Source organism: Ammospiza caudacuta, chromosome 1 (genome assembly GCF_027887145.1).
Source record: "Ammospiza caudacuta isolate bAmmCau1 chromosome 1, bAmmCau1.pri, whole genome shotgun sequence".
In the NCBI taxonomy this organism is placed as follows: Eukaryota; Metazoa; Chordata; class Aves; order Passeriformes; family Passerellidae; genus Ammospiza; species Ammospiza caudacuta.
This window is the reverse complement of record NC_080593.1, coordinates 31,082,664-31,102,837: the sequence shown is the minus strand read 5'-3', so window position 1 is coordinate 31,102,837 and position 20,174 is coordinate 31,082,664. Positions and strand designations below refer to the sequence as shown.

Here is a 20,174-nt window from a genome sequence, read left to right as displayed (position 1 = left end):
TCAATTATCAGCTTAAAAAAATACTTGACTCAGAGCAAAACAGAGCAGCAGGCAGAGGGGATTGAAATCTATTAGAGCTTCTTGAGCACTTTTTCTATCCAATCATCCTTTCATAGTACTGCCAGAAATAATACTGTTGAGAACAGTGGCAAATAAGCTATTTAAATACATACGTGTGCATATACACACACACACACAACATGATCTAAAAAGGAGGAAAAAGGCAGGATGAGAAAGCCCTGTTACGAATTCTGCTGTTTAGAATTTGTATTTAAAATGAAGATCATCTAAGATCATGTAATCCTAATTTGCTCTATCTTGAGATCCTTCAAAATAGAAGTAGCTTGAGGTATATATTTTACATGATTAGCCATTGTTAACCTTATCTCTGTATAGACTAAATGATAAATTCAGACCCCCCCCCACACACGTAATTTCTATCAGTATAAAAAAGATGATAATGAACACCCCATATTTCTGCAAACTGTAAATTACACTTGGGAACCTGTCATGCTTGCAAGTTAATAGATTCCCTGAAGTCAATTTCTAACACCCTTTCTGGAACTGTATGTGCATTTCATGAAGTACAGCACTGGGATCAGTGATGACTAAGGAATTTTTTGCCTCTGGAGTCACCGAAGATAAAAGAAAAATGGAATTTCCATCCTTCCAGTGTGGGTATGGTAAAGGGAAAATGTAGAAGTGCTGGCAAGGTAGCTCTATTCAGAAAGTCAGATTATATGTTCAAGAAGCAGTATCTCATATCATATCAAATTTCTCTTACAACAGTTAGATTCAGGAGAAACACCACTGCTTCATAGTATTTCCTCTTTATTTCAACTACCCAAGGTAGTCCTTCTATTCAGTTATATATATGCCATCAAGTAAGACAATTACCATATACATAAAAATAAGAAATTATAATCTGTACGTGAGATATCTGCCCATGAGATATCTTGTATTTTCACACAGCTTCACACAAACACTAGATGTGTATGTATGCCTGCATGACCAATCAAGCATTGTATTCTCAGAGAGGAGGGGACAGGAAAAAAGATTGTAATACTTCTGTATTTTATTCATCAGTATTGAAGTATTCCAGTTTGATATACTAAAATTGATAAATGTAAATGTTTCTTCTCTTTCCTGAGAGAAAAATAACCATCATTAAACTTTCACTCACACTGATGTAAATACAGAGGGACATGGCAGTTAATAGTTACATTGGTTCCTGTGAATCTGTTTATTTACAATCATATGAATGCATGGTTTGTGTGTACCTGTGGAATTGCTTCACTGGCATTTATTTATAAACAAATACTACCATCTTGTCTTATTTAATTTGCTGCTAGATGTAATCTGAGCAGACATCTGCCAAGTTTTGCGGAGCATGGCCAAAGTTCTATCAGAGTTCAGTAAACTTAAAGTACAGTACCAAGGGAGTGCATGGCTAACAGTGGTTCTTCTGGGCACCATTTAAAGGATCTGAGAGATTTGACATCATGATTTATTTTACATTAAGTGTCCAAATTAAAAATACAAATCCAAAGAAACAAAACACAACAACCCAATAATTAAAAAGCACAAAAACTATACATGTCAGTATTCATGCAGGCATTCCTGGAGATGGAATATAAATTTCCTATAGATCAAGCACACCAAAAAGAAAAAAAAAAAAGGCATTATGGACTGCACTAAACCAGCTTTCAACTCTCAGCTAAAACTGTATTCTCAATCTTTATGAGGATTTTTTAACATTTTCTTCGCACACAAAACATGACTTAAAGAAGAATTTGGCAAAGAACTCTTTTGTAGCCTTTATGAAAAAACAAAGTATGCTGATGAATGTCGGGATAATGAGCTGAAAAAAGACTCAGCAAAGAGGGTATTAGTAGAGAAAGAGCTACCTGCATTTTCTTCTCTCAATATTTTTAGGAATTTGGAAAAAGTCCATGAAAGGCTTACAGCTGCCCCTGCTCAGCTAACAGCTCATTATCATCTAACTTTATCAGTATTCCCAAAAGATCAATATAATTAAGATGATTATCTCTAGGAGGATTTCATGGGCCAATATAGAGACAGAAAATATCAGCACTGCTGTTTTTGACAATATGACAGTTACAGTGTAGGCTTCTCTTCTGTTCCCTTTGACAAGGCTCTTTGGAAGCCCTGTTTTATTATATCTAGGTAATTTCTGGAATCAGAGCTTAACTATTACAGTTCTCCACCAGCACAGAGGATATTCACAACAGGGTCATGACCACTTTTTATGAGTTTTTACATCACAAAAAGTTCAGTATTCACATGGGAAATTTTCATATTTTAAGAAATACTGAATATTTTAAGAAATACTGTGCATATGTTATGCTGATGATAAAATACATAGTTGAATTATACCAAACACTGAAAACTAGTTACCATACAGAATTATTGGCAACTTTTGTTCAATTGATAAAACACTTAATTTCTCCTACTTTCAAACTTTGCATGAACACAGCATACATTAGTACAATGTAACATGATTTTTTTTTATTATTTATGCAATTTTAAATACCAGACAGTGAGCTCAGTAGACAGCAGAACAGTAGACTGAAAAGCAAAAATTTGCTTTAAAGATAGAAAGACTAACACAGAGCAATATGTTGAAAATGAAGCCAACACACATAAATTCAAAGCATTTTTGTACAGAGCCTTATTTATATTAGGATACAGACACCTTTATAAGTAGACAGAACATTAAACTGACTGACAGACATGAACATTAGAAAAACGATTCATGTCTGCGCCATTATGTGGTTACCTTTATTTAAATTTGAGGATTAAGAATAAAGCCTGAATAGAGATATTCTAAAATGTGTGCATATTTGAACAACAAAGGAAGAGAAGTCTGCCCAGACTCAGTTTACACAGAAGATCAGCTGCAGATAAACCTGCTGAGTTGGACCTTTAATGAAAACTAAGAAAAATGTTTGTCTTTTTCCACAGTCAGCTAAGTATACTCCTCTTTCATGACTTGGATGGCTTATTTCCAAAGAACAGAGGTGTACATCCTACTATGGCCTTCTTGTCTTTGGTGGTCAAGTTAATCCCTTTCTGTAGCGTTCTGGGTTACAGTGTTGGTCTACATCAATCTTCAGTATCTACTGTGCCTCTCCATGATCCTTTCCAAGACAAGAACTCAAGACAATACCATAACATGAGTGGACAATCCAGGCCTTAGAACTGACCATCTATTGCAGAGTTCCACAGTGTTTCTATTACATTACCTCCACACAGGAGATAAAACTAGATGCAGACAATTTTTCTCTAGGGCAATATGTGGTCACTGTGGCAAGGTGTGAATGATTCTTCCATTCACAAGACAGTCTTGAGAAGCTTGGTTTGCCTAGATTCCAAGTGAACCAAGAGTTTCTTGGACAGTCAGGTACTCCAGGTATGGTGAGAAGCCTCACTGAAAAGCAGTGCATAGTAGTTTCAGCCTAGTACTACCCTAGGAAAATCATCTGGCTTTTTGCAGACTTTGAGAAAAGCTAGTGCCATGCAAAAAGTAGCAATAAACCACAACAGGTACCCCAAGAACACTTATTGAAGTAGTAAAAGACTCAGGTTCAACTTCTTGAACATGGGGATGACTTTGTAATTTTTTTTCCCACACCACTTTGTGTACTTAGATTATGTGGTCCATAAAATAGATATTGACATACATCTTTTCAGTCTAAGTTTTCTAACAATAGGACTGGAGTTATGTTCTTCCTCAGCTTTTATTCAAACACAAAAAATTGTTAATTAATATTAGAAATTGAAGCTGTAAACCCCTGTATGAATGAGCAATGACATCTATGTCATCTATTCAAGGGGCAAGAGGCACTGAATGAGCACAGGCTTCATATGAAAAAACCCTTTTATGGTGTAGGTGACCAAACAATACAACAGCTTGCCCAGAAAAGTTGTAGAGTCTGCATTCCTGGAGATATACAAAAGCCATCTGGACATACACCTAGGCAACTAGCTCTAAGCAGCTCTATTTGAGCAAGGGAGGGGGACAGAATGACCTCCTGAGGCCACTTCCAACCTCACATGTTCTGTGTATTTTAGATGGAGACTGGGTAACTAACTGGGGGTCTGAATTCCACACTTGAAGCTCAACTTGCTCCTAAGGTTAGATGCTGCAAGTTTTTAATTCCAACTTGTCTAAATCCCTTAATCTATCTCACAGTTAACTCTTAAAACTACCAGTGCTTAAACAAGGCAGTCTTGGACATGCACTTGTTTTTAATGGAAAGGTTCTATTTTTGCTTCAGTGTGCACGTTTCAGAATGAGAATTATACAGAAATGTATAATACATCATTATACAGAAATGTATCAGTTTGTCCTGTCAGAATTTATATTCCCTGAGTCATATACATATATATAGTTGTATCCTTATAAAGTCATATAAAAGCCCAATTTCTTTATATTTAAAAGGTGGTCCATACAGTGTAGCTAACAGGTCTAATCCCTAAAGTGGCCTTAGTGCCATCCTTAACTCTGCCATCTCTGGTGTAGCCAAGACCTACAATAACAAACATCAGGGCCGCTTTAAGTCTTGGCTGCCTTCAAGAATCCACTTGCAACTGCTACCAGGAAGAAGACAGCCACATTCTTATCAGTGCCACATGCTGTAACACAATCCCAAGCTATGCCATCCATCAGGGAGGGTAAGCATGAGAATGAGTGGTGTCAGGCTGAGGAAATCCTTGGGCACCTGTTTGGGACAATTTTACAAGCTACTCATACAGCCAGGGCAGGAGTCAGCACTTGGCCCCAAGGGTCTACGAATGAAGTGAACAAGAACCTGTGATTTAACAGAATAGCATGTAGATTTGCCAAAAAAACACTAATGGACATGAGGGAATATTATTTTGTCTTGCAGAGGAAGCTAGTAGAGGGCAAGCACACAAAAATGGACATTAAACACTTAACTTTGATGGAAACAAAGAGTTCCCTGTCTGCTTTCCTGAAGGCCTAAGTGGATAGCATCAGAAAACACACATGGAAAGCTGGTGCTTGCAGACTAGCTCAGATACAAGCATGACGGCCTGTTTAGCCACAACTAGTGTTAACTATATTGGGAAAGAAAGCATACAAAAGTGTTCTAGTACAGAGTGGTCATGGAGGTAAGCCATGTACCACACATATAATTAAAGTTGTCTGATTATATGAAATAATAACAGTCACTCAACTATAAATATAACCATAATTGCTAGGATAGAGTATCTAAGAGATGGTTTAATACAAAATTTTGCAAATTTTTCTAACTTTGTAAAAGCAAAGAATACAAACTACTATCTAAAAGGTTTCATTGGTAAAATTTATTGAAAGCTTTTATCAATCATATATTTATGATTAAAATAAGTAAAATAAGTATTAATTTGTTACTCTTTCTTACACGCATGCATTGTTCAAAATGCTGTGGATGGCTGTGGAAAAAATGTCTCTTTTTGTGGCTGTATCACATCACCTGGATTTTTTTTTCATGCAAAGTGAGATTTTTATAGGGCATAGAGTGAAAAGGTAGAAGCAAGGATAGGGAAGAGATTGCAGGAGAAATATGGTCCAGGAGGCACCTGGGCACAGAGCACATTTCAGGAAAGGAGATTTTTGTAGGCAGCCAATGGAGCTGTGTGGGGTTTTGCGTTGTTCAGGAAGCCATGCAAATTTGCTGGCCTAAAGCTTCACTAGAGGAAGGACACTGTGGGACTAGGGAGACATTTCTTCTCTGCTCTTTTTTGCTTATTTTGTCTTTAGAATGCTAATTTATTTTATTTTTTTTGTTGCAAGTAAACCTAGCAATTCCGCTGTGACATATGGCCAAAAGATTTTTATTTAGAATACTTTTAAAACTAGAAGGAACTTGGGGGGAAGAGGAAGTTGATTAGGCTAATGCTGTTTATTCACTAGATCAGTACTACTACCCACATGATGATTCCTCCATAGCCCTGGGTGACAAAGAGACCAGTAAAAACCAAGCTCATTTGGAATGAGAGCTTCAAGTTCAATTTAAGTCATCTATGGATGACTTCAAAGACACCAGAATAGCAACGACCAAATTCAGGAGGTTTACTTTGGTATTGATTCAACCTGACATATCAGAAAGAACAATCCCAGGAATGTATCAGATTCTGGTTCAGGGGAAACTCATTTCAATTGCTTTCATTCTGTTAAATGACCCTTAGCTACCAACAGGGCAACTTTACATGTTTGTTTGTGTCTGTGTGCGTGTGCACACACACATATGATAGGGTAGAAAAATGGCTTTTGCTTCACTTGATTCAGCTGAAGTGGATATTCAAGACAGCCTCAGACCATGCTTTTAACTTATGTGCCTTTCTTTTTAAGTGTTCTTTTAAAAAATTGCTTCCTGATTCACTCAATTTTTTGAAGCAAATCCTACCAGCTCTTGACAGGATTTTGTGCAGGTCTCTTCTGTTTCAAGTTTTCAAAATTAAAAAAAATATACAGCACTACATGTTTCTATCACAGAGAACAGTGCTACCACCACAAAGATTTACATATTTAAAGGATATGCAAAGTTAACTAGACAGTAATACTTATTATAGGTTCTGTATTTAAAATACTTTACCTTATAATAGTACTGAAGGGTTCATTTGAGGCTGAAGAAAAATATTTCAGCACTGTTCCTTTGTATTTTCAGCAGTTACATGTTCTGCTCTCTGCTCTGGCAGTGAGTTACCTATGATGATTAGTCATCTCCCATTGGGAGAATGACTCCCATTTCCCCTTTGGTAATCTCTCCCAAAAAGAGGTTTTTATTAGGTATACTCTTTTCAAATTATATTTTTCACCTGTATAATCTTTATTCCTGCCAGTCAATTTAAAGATATTGAAGAAAAACAGACAGAGAAATGTACAATTTGTTATCAGAAAATAAATTAAAACACATTTAGTCTTCACAAAGTGACACAAAATAAAACAACTATCACAAGAACAACTAACATTTTGGAGGACATTATTCAATGAAGTATCATTACTGCAAAATTATCATACTAACCTAACTGAACTCCAGCTTTTTAAATGTCGTATTAACCATGTCATAAACACCAAATATATGGCAACAAAACAGGTGGCAGCATCAACATAAATAATTTGGTTAGCAAAACGAAAATATCAGCAACCTAAACTCTTTCAGGAAAAGCAAAAACAACAATTTCACAAGCTGAGTCCTAAAGATAAGATTCTTTCCAAGTTCTAACAGCTACAAATGAAATCTGAAACTCAAAAGACCACAGATGCAGAAACTCTCCTTTTTTTTCTCCAAGACTTTTCTAATGTGTGGTTTGTAGAAGCTCTGTACTTGTCCAGCTGGGCAGCTGGAGGGACTTGCCTGCCGTGCAGGACAGATGCAGAGGCAAGGGAAGAGTCTCCTGGTGCACAGCTCTTGCGAGGGAAGCAGCACAGCAGCAGGGAGGGGAGGGGAACTGAGCTGAGCATCACCATCGATGCAAGGGAAGCACCGGGCGGGCAATAAATGAGAAGGGAGGGCAGGACAGCACCTCACAGTGCCACATCCTTTGGCAATGAAAGAGAGCAATGAGAACCTCAGGAGACACTTCCAGGAAAGAAATGCTCTCTGTCTGCATCTTTTTGGACCCTCTTTCTGAAGGTGAGGTCACTAAGTAGAGGCTAGAGACAATGATTTCCAGGTTCATGAGATACACTGCGTGCAAGAAATCACATGCTGGGCACTACCTCTATTTCTTCCACAAGCACTAATATATCAGAGGATGTCTCTTATCTGATAAAACAATTTATTGGCTATAGCTAAGGACTGTGGTGGAATTCTATTCACCCAGATCCACATACTCCCCTCTTCAAAAAGTCTTGAGACAGGCAACAGACTATTAGAAGCTTTCTACATAAATCTGTTCAGGAAATGAGAAATGACCAAACATAGATCCATAAAAACAGACAGACAGGAGAGGTGTGGCTCTGATTCCACATAACATAAATACCTCCTTGTGCATCAGCAGCTTTCTTAATTACAAACAGCTCAAAAAAAGGTAACCGTCATGCAATAATTAGGCTCATCTCCTACTGTAAAATTGCCAAGAACACATTCATCAGACATGGAAGTTAATGAAAAAAGGAAAAGCATAGCATTTGACTCAGTATAACATCACATTTATAGTACTATATATTTCAGTAGTGGTGTGATTCTTTGTTAAATACTACTTCAAAAGTATATCAAATGGATATTAATGACTATTCATGATATTATTAAGCAGAACCACAGAATGCTTAATTTTAACAATTGTATATAATTAAATACAAAAAACCATCCAGATTAAGGCTTCCCAGAGAAGCAGCAATTGTCTTAATTAAAAAAAAAAAAAAAAACAAAAAAACTCTAAAAAAAAAAAACCAACCAACCCCCCTAACAAAAACCCCACCAACCTCCACCCCCCCTGAAAACCCTGCACCACTGTTAATTACTATTGTGCCTATTGTTTTACATCTCTAGGAATGCCACACTGATGTTTTTCCCAGTGATCAAGGAGATCAAAGAAATTTGATGTCTCGCAAGGGGTTTGAACTACAGCAAAGAGAATTCCTCTTAATTCCTTGTCAGTTTTTGAACACTGTCCAAATCAGATGAACAACATCTTGCTGTTCTCAATGACACTTGTGTGCAATGGGACTGATAGTCTCAGGAAATTCAGAATAAAGTGAAGAATTTTTTGCCCTATATATGAGTTTGACTCACGCCCAGCTCTGTAATGAATCTCCCAATTGTTCTGCAGACTTTCATGGTTTATGTTGCAGTCTCATCTCTTTTCTTAGCAACATAGCTCCAACCTATTACTATCACTTTGTGCCACAGCAAGCAACATCAGTAGACACCATGGAATAAGCATAGTCATTGAAATGTCTATCCTTCCTGAAATGAACTTTATATGTCAGATCCTTATCCATACAGGGCACTTGATGTTTGTTTCCACACTCTAGCTTTTGTAAAAAAATGTGGGGTTTAAACTGCTTGAATTGACACAAACTGCCAGTACACCATCTGATAGCAATCCACAGTGGGAAACGTCCAGGGAACTACTATGGTGTGCTTCTCTGCTGTGCTCATCTTGCTGTTAACATGTTGTAGAGCTGTTATAGCTTGCATGCAATTCTTGGAAGGTGCTTTTTTTGTCGTCCAAAATTTCTGAGGCTGTAGCAGATCATTCCAGATTCCCATCAGAGCTTAATCCTCCCACTCAGTGCTCACAGTACAGGCCCCAAATGGTTGCTTCACATGCATATCTGCTCAATGAATGCACATCAAAGTGGTTAAGTTCATCTTCTTCCCCTTAGATTTTCAAAAGTACACTATAAAATTGGTATTTTCCCTAACAGAAACAGCTGAGCAACTTATTTTTCTACAGATAAAATGCAGGAAGATGGAAAAGGAACATGTAAAAGCACAAAGGTTTGGGTCTGCAATCATATGGAGATTGTAGAGAACTCCAGAAAGCACTGCACAACCCCACCTAGTGCAATTTACAATATGAGAGTATTGAGAGCAACTTGCTAGCAAAGCCTGGGTTTGAATGGAAATGCACACAGGATGACTGTACAAAATAGCTAATGTCAGGACTGTTGAATTTACAGAACTTCTGCTAACATGCTTTTCTACTGACAGTCAGGCATTAATAACCTTTCCATAGCCTTAAATGAAAAATACCACATGCAGATTGATAGCTCATACAGATGCCATAGAGGCATGTAAATCACTGGGCTTCATGCTGGAAGTCCAGGAGCAGGTTAGATAAACACCTATAAGGAATGGCAGGAATATTCACAATTCTCTTTCACAGAAAATCCCTTCCATTTCTGTTTTTCTGAAGATTTGGTTTAAATCAACTACTGGGCCTATTAAAAAGTTGCCTTTCCTATGTCTCAACTTGCAAGTTGCATGAGACTTCAATTCTCTGCATTGTAGAAAAATATTCTATTTAGGATCAACAATAACGTTACATTGAACTACAAACTAGTTCTAAATATAGAATATCCAATACTAAATATAAAATATTTGTTTACAAACTCCTGCAACACTACTAGTAGAAGTCTTACAATGGCTGGTGATTCTTTTCAGCTATCACATACTTATTTAAGCAAGAGCATTCACACTGTGTGAGACACACCACAAGTGTACAGAGGTAAGTGGTAAAGATTCTGCAGTGGACCTCACTCGTGTCAAGTGCACATAGGACATATCTCACTTTTCTTACCAAAACTTGCTTTTAAATTGCCTTAGACAGTGGTGTCATATAGTTTCTAAAGATAAAAACTAGCTAAAAAATCCTTCATCACATTCATTATTTCTGTGTGTGGAACAATGCACAGTGAGTTACATATCTTACTATGCCCAAAAAACCTTAAAGGGGATGAAGAACCCATCAGAAAAGATACACAACAGGATCCCATATAATGCACCCTGCCCATGATCTTTCAAAATTTGTACATTTTGTGTGGTACCTGACTAATGATTTCAGTACCTGAACATAAAAGTTCAGATAAACATAAAAATATAAAACTGCATTTTATTATGTCAAAGCTATAGTACTGAATTTCACCTCAATATGCTGTCTTTTAACCCTGATTCATTCTGTATCTGTCTAAATATACACATAAATATACATATCCATTCCCAAATAGGTAGCTAATATTTTGATCGAAATGAGAGAAATATACAGGAAGAAAATTTTCCAAACAGAATTTGCAATTTTAGAAATCATCATGCAGTGTTAATTTAAAAATATTTATTTCCATCTTGATTCTGGAAATAGGACTGAATCCATTAGTGTGTGGACTGGAAAGCGAATAAACAGTTTCATTAAGGAGACATGTTAGCTCCAACAATGTTTATTGGGGCAAGCCTGCACTCCGGCTGCATATGGTGTACCTTTAAATAGGGCCGTTAAAATACCAAATAAAATGTCAAAGTCTGTCAGGTCTGGAGCTTTTATAAATTGTTTAGACTGGGGATAATTTGGGTTTCGTACATCATGCCTCGCAGATCCGGCGGCACGGAGACAGGAGCGGGAAGGGGCCCGGCGGCTGCAGGAGGGGCACGGGCAGGCTGGCACCGGGCACCGCCTGCCCATCGCCCTCCCGGCCAGCCTCGCCTCCCCTCTCGCTGGGTGGTATCCTGACATTGCGCACGTGACTCAACAACCATAGTTACAAAAATTTAAAATAAATAAAACTTGACTTCAAAGGGCGCGCCGCAGCCCCTGGCCGGAGATGGGCACTAACTTCCCCTCGGGCTGCAGCCCCTCGGCGCTGGCACCAGCCCGGGCCGTTGCGGTTCCTGCCCTGCCACACCTTGGCGGACGCGCCCCCGGCTCTCGTCCCGCCGCCCTCCCGGAGCCGAGCGCTGTAGCCCCGCCGGCCCCGAGCCCCCCGCCCGCGCCCCGGCCCGCCCGGCGCTCCCACCCACGGCGCGGCCCGGACCTCACCTTCAGCTCCCGGGAGGCCACGCGGGCCGCCAGCTCGATGACACAGCCCACCGCCATGCGTGCCGCCCCGGCCGAGTGCAGCTCGTTCCAAACGGTGTCACTGTCCACCTGAGCAAACAGCCGGCCCCGGGAGGAAGGCAGCGGAGAGGGGAGAGGGAGAGCGAGAGGGAGAGCATGAGAGAAAACAAACCCGTGAGGGAGGGCTGGCAGCGTGACAGCCCGTGTACAATAACATCAGTCTTCCGTGCTGGCCAGCTGAAAGGCCTTCTGGACATGGCTCTGCTTATGCTTTTTCTCTGCACGGGCTTCTCCAATGGAAACACATTCCTGTCATGCCTCGCTGCCATTCCCTGTTTAGATTTCTCATTACAAACAGTGTTACATCGGCCGGGCCCGGCCTGCTCGCCAGACGCTCCTCAAGCTGGCTGGCGAGGTGACGGGGACCTGCCAGCCCCGGGACCATCGGGAATATCCATCGGGAATGTCCATCGGGAATGTCCATCGGGAATGAACAGCCACTGCTGCCGCAGCAGAGGCACGGACAGCCCGTGCCACCAAAGCTCATCAGTGGCACATCAGTGGCCCTTTCTTAAAGAGAGTAGTAACCTCTCGTTTTTCCTTCCCAGGCGGTTGTTTATAAGTGTCGGAAATTGGAGCAATTAATTGCTTTAAATAATTTCAGCGGTCACTCTTGCCATGGACAGAAAATGGAATTGTATAAAGCAAGACCTTTGCTGTATCGGCTGTCTTGATGAACTAATACGCTTTGACTGGAAGGCTTTATTTTGTAACAGATAAACGAGGGGTTTTAAAGCAGAGAGAGTTGTCTTTGGTGCCTTCTAAATGAGAAATTGTGATGTGTGATACATTGCATTACAAAGAATATAGTGTAAAGGTGGCTAAGTAGCGCTGCTCTACAGTTTCAATCAGTGTGCTAAAACTTTACTTTTGAAATCTATATTTAACGACTGTTTATTTACAGAAACACACCAAAACACACAGGTGAAATGTTGTATATCCCTATATATATTATGTATTATGTAAAGCAGACAAGATGGTATTAAATAGTCTGAAAAAGTTATCCAAAGAGACAGCCAGACTTCCTCGATGCTCCATGGGAAGTGCATTTAATTGTAGCATACCGTACAAATTTATCATGAAAAGAAAAACGTTTAGAAATAGACAAAATACTGTGGCAGATGCTATTTGGATGACTTCCAAGCACACTGAGACATGTTTTCAGTTTGAACCAGAAGCTTCTGTTCCTAATTCCATTAAAAAAAAAAAAAAAAAAAGAAAAGAAAAAAAAAAAAGGAAAGAAATCAAGAAATCGAGTAATTGAAAATGGATGCACTGCTACTTGACTCTGGAAGTTCAGAGGAATTTCTCTGATTAGTCATTTGAAACAGAAAGAAGCTTGATCTAAGCTTGATCTTCTCTGCACCTGTCAAATGTCTTTGCCATTACTGTTACAATAATATTATATTTCAAGCTATTAAAATGATCTTATTTTTTCAGTATACTGAACCTGATTTTTCTATAATTTTGATCAGTTCTGTGTGCATGCAGCAGAACTAATGAAAATAGTTTGTATTTGCAATAGACCTGAATAAGAAAACTGGATTTTGCTTGCAAAGTTTAGAATAGCAGTAGACACAGCACACTCTTTTCATCTGAGAAACTCAAAATGTTGTACAAACACAATTGAGCATCATCAGCTTGATATGGGATGATTTATTATACTTGTTTTGTAGGTTGGTAGCTTGAGATTTAAAGAAATAAAAGTAGCTTTTGGAAAGATGTGCACTGATCAACAGGTAAAAAGAAACAAGAAAGAAACCAAGCAGTGAAAACAGCAATATCATAAGTAAAATTAGGCAGACCTTTAAGTTATCTCTCTGTTGCTTTAGAGGAACTGTGAATCAAATTTCATTTTTAAAGCTAATCAGGAGATAAATAAGTAGAGGTCATTGGTTAAACCAATTTAATCAAACCATAATAAAGTTTGAAAAATACTGTGCAGTATTTTAAATAAGGAAGTATCAACAAGAGGGCTGGGAGGGAGTACTTTCTTACCATTTTTATGGCCAGCAAATTAAGCTTAACGTGAAGGAGTGGCTGATGAAAATGATTCAATGGCAGCTGCTCTGTACAACAGGGCATGAGCAGGAGCAACCTGCATCCTCAAAGGGACTATGATTCATTTCCAGGAAGGCTGATTAAGTTAAAATTGTAACCACAGCTTGAGAGTACCCACCCTTAAGACAGTTGTCTGCTCTGACACATGAGACTGCAGTCTCTCCATCCGCTGAATACTGAGCATTGGCCAAGGTACAGCATTTATCATTTTCTGCTTTCAGCTGAGTGTGAGGAGACTGAACTGGCTGTAAGACCAAGTATCTTCCACTGAAAAATTTCCCTCAGACCACTTGAATGACTGCTACCTTAATTTACCTGGACTGGTAGAAAAAATCGGCAATCAGGAAACAGAACAGTGTTTCCTGAGAAATTTTTCAAAAATTACCACCTAAATGAACACAGGAAATTCAGGATATTTTAGCTAATCTCTTGGGCATGGTACCTGTAGTGAGTGGTAAAGTCTTAAAGCTAGGGGTAGCCAACTGAAGCTTCATGTACTGTTACTATAATGCAAGAAAAGTAACATAAATATTTAAAAGTAACATGAATACTTACCTTGAAAAGGCATAGTATTACAAACACAGGTGGAAAATAGTGTTTCATATTCTTGCAAAATTAAGACTGAATTTCTGAGGAACATCTCATGAAGAACAACCTAGAAGAACTCACAGCGCACAGCCAACACTTTAGCTGTAACAACTAGAAAATTCCATCTCACTCCATTTTATGTCTCTGTTAATTCTAAGTATTCCCTTAAATGTTTCAGGTGTTTAAACAGAGATTTTCTTTTAGTGTTACACAGCGTTTACTTTGTAAATTGCTGTTGAAATACAGTGGTATAAATGGCAAACCCATTAAAATTGCAGCTACTGGCTGGCCCAGTTGTCAGGCTGTATATGAAATGAAGGTCTAGAATCCTACTGATATGCTTTCCTATATTCCTGTGAGATGAAATGGTTGGGTTTTGTACAAGTAAAGGGAATAGGATTAGACACTGTGGTTTCTAGTTCTAGTGCATGTATGTATTTCATATATCTGACAGCCTATCTATGCTGACTATGCATGACTTTGTGACAAATGTGATGCTTTCTGAATCACAGACTATGACAAAGTCAGATGGAATTTTATAAGGGGTTATTTTTGTTCAAGTGCCTTGGAGCAGTCAGAAAATTCAGTGAAAAACCTGGCTGGATTAGGATTGTTTTTCAGACAATGTTAAAAAAAATTTACAGAAAATACTTCATTTTTAGCTGAATTCTAACCCAGAATCTTAGCCGGATTTTTTTCTGTATAATTATGTTTAATATTTAAATAGTACTTCTGTTTAGGAGTCCTTTAAAAATTGTCAGGATAGAAGAATGTTCTAAATTGCACGTAATGAAAAAAACAATTTTTTAAAGCATCAAAATGTTGTTGTTGAGCTATGAGCACACTACACATTTTGTTACCAAAAATCCTATCACTGCTACAGTTCTTCAAAGCAGAATTGTGCATGATAGCGCCAAGAGCCAGAGCACACAAGCCCTATCTGAACACTGACTTCCTAACACACATATGGATTTACTTCACTCCCAGTTTCCTGAATGAGCACTGTAGGTTGCAGGCTTTTTCAAGCACATCTAGCATTGCTCAATCATAGGCATGTGTAGCAAAGCTAATACTCTGCAAAGCTACAGATGATAGAAATTAAGCTACCTGTCCCTGAAGTGGATGGGGAGGCATTAAAGAAGAAGGGAATGACTTAAGTGAAAAGAAATGTAGGTAACTTCTCCTGACTGAATGAATTAATATTTCAAGCCCCGTGTCTAAAAATTCTCTGCTTTGCACTGCAGAAAAAAAACTTGATATGAATGCTTTCTGTAAAAAATATCTATGTGATAATGCCACTTTAGCAATGAAAACTTTAAGCATACTCAAAACAAGCTGAGAAAGAAGCCTTACAGCAGAGATATTTCAACACACAGAAAGCTTGTACTATAACCACTTTAGGACTGGAAAATTTAATTTTAAGGAAGACTGACTATAAAGTTTGAAAGCTGCCAGCTCCTTATGTTGTGCTCAGGTTGTGGGATATGTGAAAATGGTGAGGAAAGATATGGCAATATACATGAGGGAGGGATTCCTTACTTCACTATCTTTATGAAATCACTGCAGTTGGCAAAACTGGAAATGTTCTTTGTCCTGCTATTTAAATTTATCTGGAACCTACCTCAGGGGGGCAAAAAAGCTGTGTGATTAATAATGCTAAAGCATATCTAAAATAATTGCTTTTTGTTTTATCTGTTCTTCCTGGCTACAACATCTCTTCACTCATCTTCTATTTCAGTCCTCTTTTTCCAGAAATCTCCTGGGATCTGCCAAGTGGTCATTCAATCACCGCTCTACTGACCAGAGATGCTGCTCACAGTCTGACAAATCTTTCCAGTTTTTTGCACCCTGAATGATGTATTCATCTGTGCAAGTTATCTTTCCTATCTTTCCTTTCCTATCTTTTCCTCAAGTTGCCCTGAATATATCCCCACTGAAAACTGTATGACAATGTAAAAGAGAGCCTAAGCTACTGCTTTGGGATGAATTCAAAGCATCCTAGAATTTTTCTCTCCACATTTCTCCTCCCACCCACAAACACATATCTTGTGATTTAATGTAAATTCATTTTCTGCAGTGGAATTCTGATTTTACTCCTAAGAGGAATTAAAAATACACTGACTTGCTCATTCTGCTCTGGATTCTCTGCATAATTGTTGCCATCATTAAAATCAAAACCAGTCCTCTCAGAGATACCCCACATTCCCACAAGAGATACTCATTTTCTGACAACAGGTCAAAAATGCAATTTGTCATCTAGTTGTTCATGGAAACTTTGACCTGTGATGCTCCTTGGATAGCAGTCATTGTAATCTATGTGTCCAATATTCTGGACAAAAAGAAATTCTTTGCAATAGTTTGAAAGGATTGTTTGCCCTTTCTTTAAAGAGATTGGGCTCAACTGTTCTTGGATGAAAGTTAGTGAGGTATGCATTTCAAATGGATACATTTCAACACAAATCTAGAAAAACAACTCTGTTAAAAAACTTCTGTCCTTTGATATAAGTGGTTCTAATACTGAGAAGTAAATGAAATGTGCTCAGCTCACAATAGTGTAGCTATGCAGTAAACAAACTGATTAAAAATTTGTGACAAATAATTCTGGAGAGTACTGACCTCCTCAGTGATATGAAATTTAATAAAACTTAGATATTTCAGAGCGAATTCCTGTGTTTTAGCTTTAAAAGCATTCAGAGTCTCACACTCTTTCACTTATGCCAGAGCAAACGTATTTCCATCGCTGGGTTTTGTTAATATACTGGCATGAAAACAGAAATTAAATATTTTTCTGAAGCGTTCCACTCTCTAAAAATTGTGTGTCATTTTGGTATCACTTCCAGCAAGGAGTCTGTCATTCTTAGAGATGGTTGGTGCCAGCTAACGCTACCACATAAGTTTGTCATATTTTGCCCCTGACCATGAGCAGTGCAACTTCCCAGGTGTCACGCTCATAGCTTTCACCTCCCACTCTTACAGATGTCCTGGTGATCATTCATCACCTCTGTGATTTCCACCAGGAAGCAAAAGGTCCTCACCGTGCTTCTCAGCTGCTGTTTCATCTCACCATGACTAAAGAAGCGAAGGTGCGCGCATCATCTCCAAGGAGCAACTTCTAATGAATGGCCTGTCAGCCATGTCACTCGTTAAGGAACAAAGGAGAAAAGCTTTGCATGGCTGACGTCTTTTCCATAAATTCCAGATACAGGAAGTGTGTAAAGGTGTACTACTTTAGGAAAAATATGTACAGTGGGCTTCCTTTATTTTTACTGCTATTGCAGCTGTATCAAAGATTTTTTTCTGTCAAAGGCATTTCCAGCTGTTTTGACGTGAAGTGCCTACCATAAAGACTACCCAGAATAGCAGCTTTGTGCATTTTCTTGCCTACCAGTGTGATTTACAAAAAAATTTGTGAAGGGCATGTGATCTTTAGGCTCCAACAGGATGAATAGTTCAAACAACCAACACAAATCATTGCCTGAACAAAAACCGTGGAAACTCCCTTAGTCTTGCATTGACTTCTGTGTTTGAATAATTCCAGTAGGAGAATTTATCAGTAATAATAATTATGGATAAGGACTTCTAAAATTAGTTTTAAAGGCTATTAATTCTGACCCCAAAAGCGTCTTTCCAGACTTTCTACAAGAACAAGGAATGTGAGCAGTACTCAAACCAGTTGTACGTAGAATACTTAATGTCTTTCAAGTTTTACCTGCCAGTAGTGAAGAAACATGAAAACACAATCAAAGTCAATTTTCAGGAAATACTCAGTAAAAAATTTAATTATTAATTAATTATTGAATGCCTGGCAGAGTTACTGATGTTGGTAGTCATCCCCTGCTTTAAATGCAGCATCCCCTCTGTAAAATTAAATACATCTTAAAGTTTGTGGAAAAAAAAAAAAAAAAAAAAAAAAAGGTGAGGTCAGTATTGGAAAAGAAATAGCTTTGCATTCAAAATGAGAAGCAGAAAAAAATCAGGCTAAGTCAAGCTGAAGCCTGAATACAACAGTATCTCAGAAATAGTTTTACTTGGTTTCTCTCTTAAACTAACTTTTATGACAGACATCCAGAATTTCAAGGTCTCATAAAGCATACATTAGACACTGTAAAGGATCTCAAAACCTTAATGAAACAGTGATGTGTGGATCATTGTTAGGGGCAATGGAGGGAGGATAGCATGGATTAGATGTGGATTAGATCTTGTTTTTAGAAAAAACTCATAAATAAAACACTTAGGCCAAGATTCAAGTCTCAGATATGTGGCGTATATCACCAGATGCTTGTAAAAAATGTTACTGCACTTTCAGGCCTAGCCCTAAGTAGTCTATTAATTTAACTTGACATTTGTTTTAGTATTTAATGGGTTAGTGTGTGAAAATGCTTGTGCAACTGCCTTCTTATGTTTGATCTTGCAGTTTCCAGGAGTTTGTAGACAAGCAGATACAACAATGTATAGTTGTTGCAATGCATGCAGTTACAGAAAATGCAACTTCTTTTTGCAATATTCAGGCCTTAGTTTTGAAAATTTTCATCATTTACCTCTGAACACATTTTTATTAAAACATAACATTTCAACTTTCTGCCTGGATGTAGATGTTCTTTATGTTAGAGGCCACTGTGGGACTACACTAGTACCTGGTGTTCATTCAGATAAACAACACAAGAGCATTTACTCTTCAGGGAGCTCTTCTGTCCACCCAGTTAAATTCTGTCAATAAACAGATTATATGATTTTAAAGTGCAAATGTGAATTCTTCTTTAATTACAGAATTACTGTCAAATCCGTGTGTGTGTATGTGATAAAGTCTGGGAAGAGTGACTAGTAGTAGTAGTAGATTGGATATGATACTATTCCACTATTTACATTTAACATACCTGTGCATATTTGTCTGTATATTTCTATCTATATCTATATCTATATCTATACCTAATCTATATCTATATCTATATCAATGTTTTCTATTCTGGCAAATAAGATGCTTCTTTGCATAATGTTTGCCTTTGGCAACACTATCGTTTTTAGAAAATGCAGAAAATTAGGTAAGACCTTTAAAGATTTGGCTTTACAGTAGTTCATTAACTTCCCAATAATTTTCTATGTTCCATATAATGTATATTTGTTTAAAAATTTAACCTGGTTGAGTAGCGAGGGGAAACCATCCTTTGTTAAAAAGGGTAAAGAAATAGTTTGAGACCAAATTGTGTATTTGACATGTTGTGAGATTACCACGTCTGAGCTTTTTATCCTTGCCTGCAGCAAGTAAAAGCAGTCTGGGACTATTCTAGAACATTGTATTGTGCCTGCAGCAATACCAAGGAACTCTGTCTCTCAGCTAAACAGTTTCACCTCTCACTGAAACATCAAGCTCTGTGGTAGATGGCACAGGGCCACCTCAGTGCCATGAAAGAACAAGAATGAAATGAAGTATCTGCCCTGTAATTTGAAGAATTTTTTTTTGTGGCCATGGTGTTGGTATGATAAATGTGGCATTTTCTCCCTGCCCAGGAGACACTGATGCACTTCCCAGAACCAGGGATGGTCTGTGTACCTCAGTAAAGGAAGGCTGGCTGTTTCCTGCTGTGACCAAGATTCACCTTATCACACTTGTTTGGTTTTTTTTTCTAAAATCAATGTGCATAAAATTTGAAACTTAGTTGTTTCAAGTCTCTGTCAATAAAGGAAATCAAGGACCTCCAGTCAGTTCTTCTGATCTTAGGTAGAATGACTCCTGCTGTACTGATGAATGTGGCTTTCTAATGCCAGTACATAAAGCTGGACAAGGGAATCTTCAGAGATCTGTTGTTCTGGACTGAAAGTTAGTTAAATTTTAATTAAATTTTAATGAAATTAATTCTATCTATTTGCTATTTTTTCTTTAGACAAACTTACAGCTCTGGCATAGCTCCATCTCCAGTGGCCTTAAATTGCCTTGGGGTGGT

The 20,174-nt window shown here is 38.1% G+C and overlaps 1 protein-coding gene across 1 annotated transcript in view; it reads right to left on the bottom strand.

The window, feature by feature from the left end:
- HDAC9 (histone deacetylase 9) overlaps window positions 1-20,174 on the bottom strand; it is a 274,618-nt gene that overhangs the window by 100,102 nt on the left and 154,342 nt on the right. Inside the window, exon 17 of the mRNA XM_058801306.1 lies at window positions 11,509-11,616. Coding sequence (XP_058657289.1) covers window positions 11,509-11,616 — 108 coding nt within the window. The remainder of the gene's footprint in view (window positions 1-11,508; window positions 11,617-20,174) is intronic.